We start from the raw sequence: 15897 nt of genomic DNA, 5'->3' as shown, positions 1-15897 counted from the left end.
TAGTCTCTAACTGGGTCGCTGTGACCAGTGGGGTACCGCAGGGGTCAGTATTGGGACCTGTTCTCTTCAACATATTCATTAATGATCTGGTAGAAGGTTTACACAGTAAAATATCGATATTTGCAGATGATACAAAACTATGTAAAGCAGTTAATACAAGAGAAGATAGTATTCTGCTACAGATGGATCTGGATAAGTTGGAAACTTGGGCTGAAAGGTGGCAGATGAGGTTTAACAATGATAAATGTAAGGTTATACACATGGGAAGAGGGAATCAATATCACCATTACACACTGAACGGGAAACCACTGGGTAAATCTGACAGGGAGAAGGACTTGGGGATCCTAGTTAATGATAAACTTACCTGGAGCAGCCAGTGCCAGGCAGCAGCTGCCAAGGCAAACAGGATCATGGGGTGCATTAAAAGAGGTCTGGATACACATGATGAGAGCATTATACTGCCTCTGTACAAATCCCTAGTTAGACCGCACATGGAGTACTGTGTCCAGTTTTGGGCACCGGTGCTCAGGAAGGATATAATGGAACTAGAGAGAGTACAAAGGAGGGCAACAAAATTAATAAAGGGGATGGGAGAACTACAATACCCAGATAGATTAGCGAAATTAGGATTATTTAGTCTAGAAAAAAGACGACTGAGGGGCGATCTAATAACCATGTATAAGTATATAAGGGGACAATACAAATATCTCGCTGAGGATCTGTTTATACCAAGGAAGGTGACGGGCACAAGGGGGCATTCTTTGCGTCTGGAGGAGAGAAGGTTTTTCCACCAACATAGAAGAGGATTCTTTACTGTTAGGGCAGTGAGAATCTGGAATTGCTTGCCTGAGGAGGTGGTGATGGCGAACTCAGTCGAGGGGTTCAAGAGAGGCCTGGATGTCTTCCTGGAGCAGAACAATATTGTATCATACAATTATTAGGTTCTGTAGAAGGACGTAGATCTGGGTATTTATTATGATGGAATATAGGCTGAACTGGATGGACAAATGTCTTTTTTCGGCCTTACTAACTATGTTACTATGTTACTATGTAATGTCTCAAATAAGAACAATCCTAAAAAGGCTTGTTCCTAGATGCAGCGTCCTCCTATTCTACGGATCGGTCAGTGCTAACACTCGGCATCATTTCAGTATCTCCTACATACATTCGTAGGCTTGTAACAGTCCTCAAAGAAGGTGACACTGATGAATGTATCGCAAGAGCAATGAAAACCTAGGAAAGGTGTTGCTCTGGTTATCGCTTCCAGCTGTCTATGCAGTAACCTCAGTGCTCCACATGGTGGCAGTGTTGGCTCACCCGACCAGCCGATTGTTGAATACTAACAGCGCTTTCAATCACTTTCAGCTGTCATTGTCGTAAATACATTCTGTCCTTATTGTTGTTGGGGGTTTTTTTTTTTTCAAAAACCTTTCCTGACGCGGTAAATTATGTGCATTCAGTGGAGTATGTTTGAGTGCAATTTGTAAACTTTTGTTGCTGTTTTAAAGCCATTTCCTGCGGAGCTTTATTTCTGATGTGATGAGTGCAGTATACAAATAAGAGCCGTCTATAAGGTCCAGGCAATTTGTAGATGAAATGAGACCGATGAAAATGGCAAGTGCTCCGCATTTCAAGGAATGGAGGCAGACAAATGTGCTTATTGTTCCATTGTGCATATTGTATTGTTTTGACTCATTCATAAATGCACATTCTGCATGAGAGAGACGCGCTCCGTCATTCCTTTTTATAGCCCACCACTTTCAGCAGACACATCTTTAAATCTGTATGTTTTATTAGAAAGCTGCCATCTCTGGGCTGTAGATGACTCCATGTTCAGTTTAGTATTACGGAGCCTCAGACCTTTTTATTATGATTATTCATCCTTCTTTTCAATATTGTGATGTCATCACAATATGAATATTGTCAAAGCAAGTCCTGGTTCTTATCCAGTATATTTTCTCTATTTTTTTTTTTTTTAATAAGTGTGCTTGCTCATAACATACACCGCTATAATAATACCATAGCAATTAGAAGACTTTGCAGCAGTAGGAAAATAGTTGTTTAGGGGTCTCTGATGCTGACGATATCCTTTCATGTGTTAATGAGATTTCTAGTATGTGACCTCCCATTGTGATTGCCTGTTATTAGATAACTATTTCCACATCAGTATAGACAACAGGGCTTTGTTGTAAGCTTCATGATCGTGGCCATATTATGGATCCATGCTAGCTGCAGGTTGTACAATACATTATATAGCCACATTTGCCAATAATTTAGTACTCTCCTACTCAATAAGTCTATTGGATGCCTTGCTACAGAGGTACTCTTTAGGTCATGTTCACACACTGTGTTCTTGTATTTTTTTTTTTTTGTTCTGCTGCCAAAACCTTGGCAGTAAAAAGGCTGCGTTCAAAGTGCCGGTTTGAAGGCAGCGCTCCTGTCAACACTAGCTCACTTTTGGTTTCTCAGTTAACTCATTTTGCAGCCTGCAGTGAGCAGTGCAACGACGAGTCTATAGAAGGTAAACTGCAAAATGTCTGACATTTTAACCCCAATTACATGAATTTAATATTTAATAAAAATGCTCCAAAAGATGTCCATTTTTCTTTTTTTTTGGCTCTGGTCGGCCATTTTTTTTTTTTTTTTTTTCACATTGCCCCCTCTTTGTGTGGCGGATCCTTTAGACTTGTATTGTTTCCATGACAATAACATATTGCGGCTCTAAGCCTTAAATAATCAGCTCTGTTCCCAAAACACGATTTAGGATTTTAAAGCAGTCATCCATCCTAGTAACCGTGAAGGGGGAAACATTAATTTGGCTAAAAGCTTTTCTAAGATGTGTATCTGGAGTGAAAACCCCCCAACTACATCGCGTAGGTTCCTACGCGGCTTATAGCAAATGAAATACCTGGGTGATTCCTCGCCTGTCTCGCCCAGTTCCCATCTGAGACCTCTTTAGAGTTTGTGTCAGCCACGCGTTGCTTGCTGATTTCTCAAAGTGAAAGGAATAGAAACCTCGGGTCTCTCGCTCCGGCTGCGGCTCCGGCTGCTTTACAGCGTTGCTTGACAGCTTTCTGGGGCAACTGTGCGGCAGATGATTTTCTTGAGAATAATGGGAATTATTGATCCCGACTCTGTGAGTGTGTTTGTGACAATTATAAAGCGCCTTTTCACGTAGAAATAAGTCGGCTTTATTTTTCCATTAAATGAAAATTTCTAAAAACTGATTTTTTGATGGAAAGCGATTTTCTTTCCTTTTCATAATTCCTGATGAATCGAACTGCCTGAGTTTTCTTGAACTGGATCGGTTACTACAGATGTTTTACATCCATATGGCACTTGTCAGAGCAACAGGCGCGTTGTATATGAAGTGCACGCTCAGCTTCTAACCTCTTAAAACCTTGTTTCCGAAAGGGTTAGCCAGCTTTGTAAAATTGATGGCTATGCTTAGAATATTAGTGTGGCTCCGACTCTTGGCAACCCTTCCCATCCGCTATGGCCGTGGCAGTCGGGCAAGTGCTGCGACCTCTCTCGCTTACAGTGCTCTGTATTTTAATTGCGGCTGTGTCCCATTCACACTAATCGTAAAGTTGATCAGTGGCAGTGCCGAGAGTCCAACTCACACTAAGCTAATATATTAAAAAGCCCGATATCGCCCTTAATTTTTAGGGGGTTACACAGCTTTTTAGACATAAATGTTAAAAGCAAAAGAATGAATAGATAACCAGCTTTCTTATACTCACATTCAGCGCTGACAGTACTTCCACTCGTTTAGAAAGTGCTGGCAAGTGATCATTGTCTGCCACATCCACGTGTTCTGCTTGTATCAAGGACCGATCCCTGAGTGCTGGTGATGCCAGCAATATAGCAAATCGCTGCTGGGGCCACAGATTAGCTGCAGTGCTCAGTTTGTAAGCACAAACCATGTAAAAATCTTTGTAAATCTCTCAGGCACAAAACCTATGTGACAGGACAGAGCTAAAAGGCGTATTCCTATAATAGGATGTTGGTATAGTTACATAGTTACATAGTTATTAAGGTTGAAGGAAGACTATATGTCCATCTAGTTCAACCCATAGCCTAACCTAACATGCCCTAACATGTTGATCCAGAGGAAGGCAAAAAAAACCCATGTGGCAAAGAGTAAGCTCCACATTGGGGAAAAAAATTCCTTCCCGACTCCACATAGGGCAATCAGACTAGTTCCCTGGATCAACGCCCTATCAAGGAATCTAGTGTATATACCCTGTAACATTATACTTTTCCAGAAAGGTATCCAGTCCCCTCTTAAATTTAAGTAATGAATCACTCATTACAACATCATACGGCAGAGAGTTCCATAGTCTCACTGCTCTTACAGTAAAGAATCCGCGTCTGTTATTATGCTTAAACCTTTTTTCCTCCAAACGCAGAGGATGCCCCCTTGTCCCTGTTTCAGGTCTATGATTAAAAAGATCATCAGAAAAGTCTTTGTACTGTCCCCTCATATATTTATACATTAAAATAAGATCACCCCTTAGTCTTCGTTTTTCCAAACTAAATAGCCCCAAGTGTAATAACCTATCTTGGTATTGCAGACCCCCCAGTCCTCTAATAACCTTGGTCGCTCTTCTCTGCACCCGCTCCAGTTCAGCTATGTCTTTCTTAAACACCGGAGACCAGAACTGTGCACAGTATTCTAAGTGTGGTCGAACTAGTGACTTGTACAGGTCCTTCTCAAAAAATTAGCATATAGTGTTAAATTTCATTATTTACCATAATGTAATGATTACAATTAAACTTTCATATATTATAGATTCATTATCCACCAACTGAAATTTGTCAGGTCTTTTATTGTTTTAATACTGATGATTTTGGCATACAACTCCTGATAACCCAAAAAACCTGTCTCAATAAATTAGCATATCAAGAAAAGGTTCTCTAAACGACCTATTACCCTAATCTTCTGAATCAACTAATTAACTCTAAACACATGCAAAAGATACCTGAGGCTTTTATAAACTCCCTGCCTGGTTCATTACTCAAAACCCCCATCATGGGTAAGACTAGCGACCTGACAGATGTCAAGAAGGCCATCATTGACACCCTCAAGCAAGAGGGTAAGACCCAGAAAGAAATTTCTCAACAAATAGGCTGTTCCCAGAGTGCTGTATCAAGGCACCTCAATGGTAAGTCTGTTGGAAGGAAACAATGTGGCAGAAAACGCTGTACAACGAGAAGAGGAGACCGGACCCTGAGGAAGATTGTGGAGAAGGACCGATTCCAGACCTTGGGGAACCTGAGGAAGCAGTGGACTGAGTCTGGTGTGGAAACATCCAGAGCCACCGTGCACAGGCGTGTGCAGGAAATGGGCTACAGGTGCCGCATTCCCCAGGTAAAGCCACTTTTGAACCATAAACAGCGGCAGAGGCGCCTGACCTGGGCTACAGAGAAGCAGCACTGGACTGTTGCTAAGTGGTCCCAAGTACTTTTTTCTGATGAAAGCAAATTTTGCATGTCATTCGGAAATCAAGGTGCCAGAGTCTGGAGGAAGACTGGGGAGAAGGAAATGCCAAAATGCCTGAAGTCCAGTGTCAAGTACCCACAGTCAGTGATGGTGTGGGGTGCCATGTCAGCTGCTGGTGTTGGTCCACTGTGTTTCATCAAGGGCAGGGTCAATGCAGCTAGCTATCAGGAGATTTTGGAGCACTTCATGCTTCCATCGGCTGAAATGCTTTATGGAGATGAAGATTTCATTTTTCAGCACGACCTGGCACCTGCTCACAGTGCCAAAACCACTGGTAAATGGTTTACTGACCATGGTATTACTGTGCTCAATTGGCCTGCCAACTCTCCTGACCTGAACCCCATAGAGAATCTGTGGGATATTGTGAAGAGAAAGTTGAGACGCAAGACCCAACACTCTGGATGAGCTTAAGGCCGCTATTGAAGCATCCTGGGCCTCCATAACATCTCAGCAGTGTCACAGGCTGATTGCCTCCATGCCACGCCGCATTGAAGCAGTCATTTCTGCCAAAGGATTCCCGACCAAGTATTGAGTGCATAACTGAACATTATTATTTGTTGTTTTTTTTGTTTGTTATTAAAAAACACTTTTATTTGATTGGATGGGTGAAATATGCTAATTTATTGAGACAGGTTTTTTGGGTTATCAGGAGTTGTATGCCAAAATCATCAGTATTAAAACAATAAAAGACCTGACAAATTTCAGTTGGTGGATAATGAATCTATAATATATGAAAGTTTAATTGTAATCATTACATTATGGTAAATAATGAAATTTAACACTATATGCTAATTTTTTGAGAAGGACCTGTATAGAGGTAAAATTATGTTCTCCTCATGCGCATCTATGCCTCTTTTAATGCATCCCATTATTTTATTTGCCTTTGTAGCAGCTGCCTGACACTGGCCCCTGAATATGAGTTTGTCATCCACCCATACACCCAGGTCTTTTTCTTTGACGGTTTTGCCCAGAGTTTTAGAATTAAGCACATAATTATACATCTTATTACTTCTACCCAAGTGCATGACCTTACATTTATCCCCATTAAAGCTCATTTGCCATTTATCAGCCCAAGCTTCTAGTTTACATAAATCATCCTGTAATATAAAATTGTCCTCCTCTGTATTGATTACCCTGCAGAGTTTAGTGTCATCTGCAAATACTGAAATTCTACTCTGAATGCCCCCTACAAGGTCATTAATAAATATGTTAAAAAGAAGAGGGCCCAATACTGACCCCTGTGGTACCCCACTGCTAACCGCTACCCAGTCCGAGTGTGCTCCATTAATAACCACCCTTTGTTTCCTATCCCTGAGCCAGCTCTCAACCCACTTGCACATATTTTCCCTTATCCCCATTATTCTCATTTTATGTATCAACCTTTTGCGTGGCACCGTGTCAAAAGCTTTTGAAAAGTCCATATACACTATGTCCACTGGGTTCCCTTGGTCCAGTCCGGAACTTACCTCTTCATAGAAACTGATCAAATTAGTCTGACATGAACGGTCCCTAGTAAACCCGTGCTGATACTGGGTCATGAGGTTATTCCTCTTCAGATACTCCAGTATAGCATCCCTTAGAATGCCCTCCAGGATTTTACCCACAGTAGAGGTTAAGCTTACTGGCATATAATTACCGAGTTCAGTTTTTGTCCCCTTTTTGAATATTGGCACCACATTTGCTATACGCCAGTCCTGTGGCACAGACCCTGTTATTATGGAGTCTTTAAAGATTAAAAATAATGGTCTATCAATGACTGTACTTAATTCCTGCAGTACTCGAGGGTGTATCCCATCCGGGCCCGGAGATTTGTCAATTTTAGTGATTTTTAGACGCCGCCGCACTTCCTGCTGGGTTAAGCATGTGACATTTAATTGGGAATTTTTATCACTAGACATTTTGTCTGCCATGGGATTTTCTTGTGTAAATACTGATGAAAAAAAGTCATTTAGCATATTGGCTTTTTCCTCATCCTCATCCACAATCTCACCCAGACTATTTTTAAGGGGGCCAACACTATCATTTTTTAGTTTCTTACTATTTATGTAGTTAAAGAATATTTTAGGATTATTTTTACTCTCTGGCAATGAGTCTCTCTGTCTCAATCTTTGCTGCCTTGATTTGCTTTTTACAGAATTTATTTAATTTTCTGTATTTATTTAATGCCTCCTTACTACCTACTTCCTTTAATTCTCTAAATGCTTTCTTTTTGTCACTTATTGCGCCCCTTACAGCTCTATTTAGCCATATTGGTTTCCTCCTATTTCTAGTATGTTTATTCCCATACGGTATATACTGTGCACAGGTCCTATCCAGGATGCTAATAAACGTCTCCCATTTTCTTTGTGTATTTTTGTGTCTCAGGATATCATCCCAGTTAACCCCTTCCCGACCTTTGACGCATACGCTGCGTCATGAAAGTCGGTGCCATTCCGACCCATGACGCAGCATATGCGTCATGGAAAGATCGCGTCCCTGCAGATCGGGTGAAAGGGTTAACTCCCATTTCACCCGATCTGCAGGGACAGGGGGAGTGGTAGTTTAGCCCAGGGGGGGTGGCTTCACCCCCTCGTGGCTACGATCGCTCTGATTGGCAGTTTCACTTTCAACAGCCAATCAGAGCGATTTGTAATATTTCACCTAAAAAAATGGTGAAATATTACAATCCAGCCATGGCCGATGCTGCAATACCATCGGCCATGGCTGGACACACTAATGTGCACCCACTCCACTCCTCCGATCGCCCCCCCAGCCCCCTGATCTGCGGTCTGCTCCCCTCGGTCCTGTGCTCCGCTCCCCCGTCCTCCTGCCCGCTCCCCCCGTGCTCCAATCACACCCCCCGTGCTCCAATCAAACCCCCCCGCACTCCGATCCCCCCCCGCACAGCGATCCCCCCCCCTGCACAGCGATTTCCCCCCCCCCCCATCCCGTGCTCCGATCCACCCGCCCGCACAGCGATCCCCCACTCCGTGCTCCAATCCACCCCCCCGTGTTCCGGTCCACCCCCCCGTGCTCCGACGCCCCCCCCCCGTGCCCTGATCTTCCCCCCCTTATACTTACCTGGCCTCCCGGGGACCGTCCGTCTTCTTTCCTGGGCGCCGCCATCTTCCAAAATGGCGGGCGCATGTGCAGTGCGCCCGCCGAATCTGCCGGCCGGCAGATTCGTTCCAGAGTGAATTTTGATCAGTAAATGACCCCCCCCCCCCTTTGTCACCCCCATAGGTAGGGACAATAAAAAAAATATATATATTTTTTTTTCCACTAAGGTTGGGGTAAGAACTAGGGTTAGGGGTAGGGGTAGGGTTAGGGGTAGGGTTAGGGTTTCGGTATGTGCACACGTATTCTGTTCCTCTGCGGAGTTTTCCGCTGCGGATTTGATAAATCCGCAGTGCTAAACCGCTACGGATTTATGGCGGATTTACCATGTTTTTTCTGCGCATTTCAATGCGGTTTTACAACAGCGATTTTCTATTTGAGCAGTTGTAAAACCGCTGCGGAATCCGCAGAAAGAAATGACATGCTGCGGAATGTAAACTGCTGTGTTTCCGTGCAGTTTTTCCGCAGCATGTGTACAGCGATTTTTGTTTCCCATAGGTTTGCATTGAACTGTAAACTCATGGGAAACTGCTGCGGATCCGCAACGTTTTCCGCAGCGTGTGCACATACCTTTAGAATTAGGCTATGTGCACACGGTGCGGATTGGCCGCTGCGGATCCGCAGCAGAGTTCCATCAGGTTTACAGTACCATGTAAACATATGGAAAGCCAAATCCGCTGTGCCCATGGTGCGGAAAATACCGCGCGGGAACGCTGCGTTGTATTTTCCGCAGCATGTCAATTCTTTGTGCGGATTCCGCAGCGTTTTACACCTGTTCCTCAATAGGAATCCGCAGGTGAAATCCGGACAAAAAACACTGGAAATCCGCGGTAAATCCGCAGGTAAAACGCAGTGCCTTTTACCCGCGGATTTTTCAAAAATGGTGCTGAAAAATCTCATACGATTCCGCAACGTTGGCACATAGCCTTAGGGCTAGGGTTGGGTTGGAATTAGGGTTGTGGTTAGGGTTAGGGGTGTGTTGGGGTTACGGGTGTGTTGGGGTTAGGGTTGTGATTAGGGTTACGGCTACAGTTGGGATAAGGGTTAGGGGTGTGTTGGAGTTAGAATTGAGGGGTTTCCACTGTTTAGGCACATCAGGGGGTCTCCAAACGCAACATGGCGCCACCATTAATTCCAGCCAATCTTGTATTCAAAAAGTCAAATGGTGCTCCCTCACTTCCGAGCCCCGACGTGCACCCAAACAGTGGTTTACCCCCACATATGGGGTACCAGCATACTCAGGACAAACTGCGCAACAATTACTGGGGTCCAATTTCTCCTGTTACCCTTGTGAAAATAAAGAAATGCTTGCTAAAACATCATTTTTGAGGAAAGAAAAATGATTTTTTATTTTCACGGCTCTGCGTTGTAAACGTCTGTGAAGCACTTGGGGGTTCAAAGTGCTCACCACATATCTAGATAAGTTCCTTGGGGGGTCTAGTTTCTAAAATGGGGTCACTTGTGGGGGGGTTCTACTGTTTAGGCACACCAGGGGCTCTGAAAACGCAATGTGACGCCCGCAGACCATTCCATCAAAGTCTGCATTTCAAAAGTCACTACTTCCCTTCTGAGCCCCGACGTGTGCCCAAACAGTGGTTTACCCCCACACATGGGGTATCAGCGTACTCAGGAGAAACTGGACAACAAATATTGGGGTCAAATTTCTCCTGTTACCCTTGGGAAAATTAAAAAATTCTGGGCTAAATTATTATTTTTGAGGAAAGAAAACGTATTTATTATTTTCACGGCTCTGCATTATAAACTTCTATGAAGCACTTGGGGGTTCAAAGTGCTCACCACACATCTAGATAAGTTCCTTTCGGGGTCTAGTTTCCAAAATGGGGTCACTTGTGGGGGGTTTCTACTGTTAAGCCACATCAGGGGCTCTGCAAACGCAACGTGACGCCCACAGAGCATTCTATCAAAGTCTGCATTTCAAAATGTCACTACTTCACTTCCGAGCCCCGGCATGTGCCCAAACAGTGATTTACCCCCACATATGGGGTATCAGCGTACTCAGGAGAAACTGGACAACAACTTTTGGGGTCAAATTTCTCCTGTTACCCTTTGTAAAATAAAAAATTGCAGGCTAAAAGATCATTTTTGAGAAAATTATTTTTTATTTTTATTTTCATGGCTCTGCGTTATAAACTTCTGTGAAGCACCTGGGGGTTTAAAGTGCTCAATATGCATCTAGATAAGTTCCTTGGGGGGTCTAGTTTCCAAAATGGGGTCACTTGTGGGGGAGCTCCAATGCATAGGCACACAGGGGCTCTCCAAACGCGACATGGTGTCCGCTAACAATTGGAGCTAATTTTCCATTCAAAAAGTCAAATGGCGCGCCTTCCCTTCCGAGCCCTGCCGTGTGCCCAAACAGTGGTTTACCCCCACATATGAGGTATCGGCGTACTCGGGAGAAATTGCCCAACAAATTTTATGATCCATTTTATCCTACTGCCCATGTGAAAATGAAAAAATTGAGGCGAAAAGAATTTTTTTGTGAAAAAAAAAGTACTTTTTCATTTTTACAGATCAATTTGTGAAGCACCTGAGGGTTTAAAGTGCTCACTAGGCATCTAAATAAGTTCCTTGGGGGGTCTAGTTTCCAACATGGGGTCACTTGTGGGGGAGCGCCAATGTTTAGGCACACAGGAGCTCTCCAAACGCGACATGGTGTCCGCTAACGATGGAAATAATTTTTCATTCAAAAAGTCAAATGGCGCTCCTTCCCTTCCGAACCTTACCATGTACCCAAACAGTGGTTTACCCCCACATATGAGGTATCGGCGTACTCAGGAGAAATTGCCCAACACATTTTAAGATCCATTTTATCCTGTTGCCCATGTGAAAATGAAAAAATTGAGGCTAAAAGAATTTTTTTGTGAAAAAAAAGTACTTTTTCATTTTTATGGATCAATTTGTGAAGCACCTGGGGGTTCAAAGTGCTCACTATGCATCTAGATAAGTTCCTTGGGGCGTCTAGTTTCCAAAATGGGGTCACTTGTGGGGGAGCTCCAATTTTTAGGCACACGGGGGCTCTCCAAACGTGACATGGTGTCCGCTAAAGAGTGTAGCCAATTTTTGATTCAAAAAGTCAAATGGCGCTCCTTCCCTTCCAAGCCCTGCCGTGCACCCAAACAGTGGTTTACCCCCACATATGAGGTATCAGCGTACTCAGGACAAATTGGACAACAACTTTCGTGGTTCAGTTTCTCCTTTTACCATTGGGAAAATAAAAAAATTGTTGCTAAAAGATAATTTTTGTGACTAAAAAGTTAAATGTTCATTTTTTCCTTCCATGTTGCTTCTGCTGCTGTGAAGCACCTGAAGGGTTAATAAACTTCTTGAATGTGGTTTTGAGTACCTTGAGGGGTGCAGTTTTTAGAATGGTGTCACTTTTGGGTATTTTCAGCCATATAGACCCCTCAAACTGACTTCAAATGTGAGGTGGTCCCTAAAAAAAATGGTTTTGTAAATTTCGTTGTAAAAATGACAAATCGCTGGTCAAATTTTAACCCTTATAACTTCCTAACAAAAAAAAATTTTGTTTCCAAAATTGTGCTGATGTAAAGTAAACATGTGGGAAATGTTATTTATTAACTATTTTGTGTCACATATCTCTCTGGTTTAACAGAATAAAAATGTGAAAATTGCGAAATTTTCAAAATTTTCGCCAAATTTCCGTTTTTATCACAAATAAACGCAGAATTTATTGACCTAAATTTACCACTAACATGAAGCCCAATATGTCACGAAAAAACAATCTCAGAACCGCTAGGATCCGTTGAAGCGTTTCTGAGTTATTACCTCATAAAGGGACACTGGTCAGAATTGCAAAAAACGGCAAGGTCTTTAAGGTCAACATAGGCTGGGTCATGAAGGGGTTAATTGCACCAAGATCCTCTCTCATCCGTTGGAAATTTGCCCTCCTGAAGTTTAGTGTCCTTGTAACCCCTCTACTACACATCTTTTTAAAGGATACATGAAAACTTATTATTTTGTGATCGCTATTTCCCAAGTGACCCCCAACCCTTATATTTGATATGCGGTCTGGCCTGTTGGTTAATATTAGGTCTAGCAGTGCCCCCTTTCTTGTTGGGTCCTGAACCAGTTGTGAAAGGTAATTGTCTCTCATAGTTGTCAAAAACCAATTACCTTTGCTGGAACTGCAGGTTTCTGTTCCCCAATCTATTTCAGGGTAGTTGAATTCCCCCATAATAATGACTTCTCCTTGAGTCGCAGCTTCATCTATTTGCTTTACGAGGATATTCTCCATTGCTTCCATTATTTTTGGAGATTTATAACAAACCCCTATCAGTAATTTATTATTTTTTTAATATAGGTTTTAGGTTCTGGTGTAACACAGCGAACAGTGGTGGTCTGACTCCTGGGTCAACCTCAAATCTAGGGAATCGGAGGGGGGGGGGGATTGGAGGTCTCACTGGCTTACCTCCTGTACGTCAACGCTCCTCCATAGTGCGCGAACCTGCATCATTGCGCTATTCAGTCCATCGCTGCATAATGGGAAACCGGCAGCATTGCCGTGCAGAGAACCATTATGATGTGACCAGAGCAGTTCGCTTGGAGTGTGGTCACTTTATTCTGTGAACTAACAAGACACTGGTTTTTGACTGATCGTCGGACCATTCGTTCATGTGCCTCTGACTTCATACCGATGATTTTTCTGCATAGCGCATTTCCGCTATCTGTTTGAGTACCAGGTGGGACGATGTCGCGCACAGACCTATGACACTCGCATACATCTGTCTGCGGTGCTTTAAATTCTAACCGCTGTTGTAATTACACTTTACAGCGTCTTTTCCTCTTCCAAGATCTGCAGTATTTCAATTTTTTAAGAGGTAGATTAAACTCCCAGGGTGTCTTCTCTTACAGCAGCGGGACGCCATGCAGAACAATTTAGAGAAACTCCAGAGAGAAATGGCAGCTTTGGAAGCGGTCTTGGAACAGCATGGTAGCCAGAGTCCTACGTCTGGGAGGGAGCACTCATCCACAGCGGAGCATGTCACAATAAGACCACAGGAGACCCAGCAGAAACAAACAGACTATGGTAAACATGCACACAGTATAATGAGCCATTGCCAACGACATCCGCCCCAGCTGCTAACAGCGCCAGCATGCTGGGAAAAATTACCATGTACTTCTGTCCTAACAGTGTGTGTCATATCAACTTAGCCAGAACGTTTTAGCATGATTGGGCATATGCATCGGCATCAAAGTAATCAGACTCTCACCATGCGTGCACGCTATATAAAGTCTCCTAAATGTATGCAGACGAGTAAAGTAATCTGCAGTCGGGATGTAATTGCATGATCGGGGGCATGATCTAAAATTGACAGCCTCAAGGTCGTTGTGCAACTTTCAAGGTGATGCGGCAAATGCTTCCAGCGCACAGCAGTGAATATGATATAGATATATATATATATATATATATATATATATATATATATATATATATATATTATATATATATATATATATTATATATTATATATATATATATATATATATATATATATATATATATATATATATAGACAAAGTTGGCACAACTACTACAGTAGGGTGTTTGTGATGACAAATTGGAAACGTTTTAGTATTGCACAAAAGTGAATGACATAGAAAGATATCTTTGCGTTAAAGAGAAATTTAGAGTTAGTACTGGTTTCACATTTGCGTGTTTCGCCGCTGCGTTTTAGCGCAAAAAACGCATGCATTTTTTTCCCTATACTTTACATTAAAAACGCATGCGTTTTTTCTATGCATGCGTTGTGTTGCAGAAATGCAACATGTAGTAATTTCTAGCGGCCTTTTTTTGCGGCAAAAAAACCTATTGCTGTCTATGTAAACGCATGCGTTTTTAAGCACATGCAAACGCATGCGTTTTAATAGAAAAACACAAGAATACACACTGATAAGCCAACCCCAACTTTTCTTTTTTTTTTTTTTAGTTTATATTTTTTTTCATATTTTTAAATTTTTTTTTCTTTTCTTTTTACTGATTTTGTTAGCCCTTTTAGGGGGCTTGATTTAGACATTCAAGATGTGATTGTCCGATCGCTTGTGTTGTGTGCAGTGATGCTACAGCATCGTTGCATGTAGCAGAAATCACAGTCTCCTTTGAAGCCTGGCTTCAACAGTAAGGCTTCCATATTCCGCACTCTAATATAAGCACTCGAATATCAGCTCTCATTGCCCTTTCCTGTCATATATGTAGTGTAGGCAGGTGGGAGCTGAGAGCCTGCCTGCACTGACATTGCTTGTGCACAGCTCCTGCAGTGTCAGTGTGTGCAAGCATGGAAATTAAATTTAGGCAGCTCTCCCAAGCGAGTGCTGCCAATCAAGGGAATGCAGAGGAGGATGCTGATTGAATGAAGCGAAATCACTGAGCACTTTGCCACATCAAGGGTACACCTCATTTACATATGTACGGTAATTTAAAAAAAAAAATGTGTGAAATCTATACTTCAGGTATGATTTTTTTTTTTCTTTTTCTTTTTTTTATACAGGCAAAATCTCCTATATAATTGTATAATTGGTTTAATTTTGGGGATAACACTCCTTTTAATCTACCATGTATCTGGTTGCTCAGGATACATATGGGGCAGTAATTATGTATAAGATTAGCTGTAATCATAATCAGTCCTTTTTACACCCCCTTCTCCTATGGGAGCTGCAGAAGCCATCATTAGTAGCTGGACATCTTCACTGGTCAACATTTATCAACCCCCATAGGACAACATGAGGCAGGTATAGGTGTAGACGTGAAGGGTTGTGCAAAGTAGCCATAACAATAAGGTTCAGACGAGCATTTTTTCAGGGTTTGTATGTGGACTGACTGCGGGTCTCCTGACCTAAACTTGCAGCCCAATAGGCATGCGTAAGACAATGGGCCCCATTCATTCATGGTGCCCATTATGGAGATAGATGCACGTAATGTATTAATTTGCATGCGGCTCAGCTATAAATGTATTTCAGTCAGGAATTGGATAATGTTTTTGTTAAAACTTTCACCACTAAAGTGGTCTTAATTTTCATGAATAGGGCTGGCTAAGGCTATGTTCACATTTGCGGTGCGTCGGGCGCAACTGCGGCGACGCATGCGCCATGCGCCCCTATATTTAACATGGGGAACGCATGTCCATGCGCCCCTATATTTAACATGGGGGGCGCATGGACATGCGTTATGTTGCATTTTGTGACGCATGCGTTTTTTGGGCGCAAGCGTCAGGGCGCAGAGGACGCTGCTTGTTGCATTTTTTTGCGCTATAAAAATG

The 15897-nt window shown here is 42.7% G+C and overlaps 1 protein-coding gene across 2 annotated transcripts in view; it reads left to right on the top strand.

Annotated features, from left to right (window-relative positions):
- The window catches only part of BRCA1 (BRCA1 DNA repair associated), a 227260-nt gene that overhangs the window by 115986 nt on the left and 95377 nt on the right, over positions 1-15897 (top strand). For both annotated transcript variants that reach the window (XM_069751885.1, XM_069751886.1), the window contains exon 12: positions 13496-13670. In XM_069751885.1, coding sequence (XP_069607986.1) covers positions 13496-13670 — 175 coding nt within the window. The remainder of the gene's footprint in view (positions 1-13495; positions 13671-15897) is intronic.

The sequence above is a fragment of the Ranitomeya imitator genome, chromosome 2 (genome assembly GCF_032444005.1).
Source record: "Ranitomeya imitator isolate aRanImi1 chromosome 2, aRanImi1.pri, whole genome shotgun sequence".
In the NCBI taxonomy this organism is placed as follows: Eukaryota; Metazoa; Chordata; class Amphibia; order Anura; family Dendrobatidae; genus Ranitomeya; species Ranitomeya imitator.
This window is presented reverse-complemented; position numbering and strand designations above follow the sequence as displayed.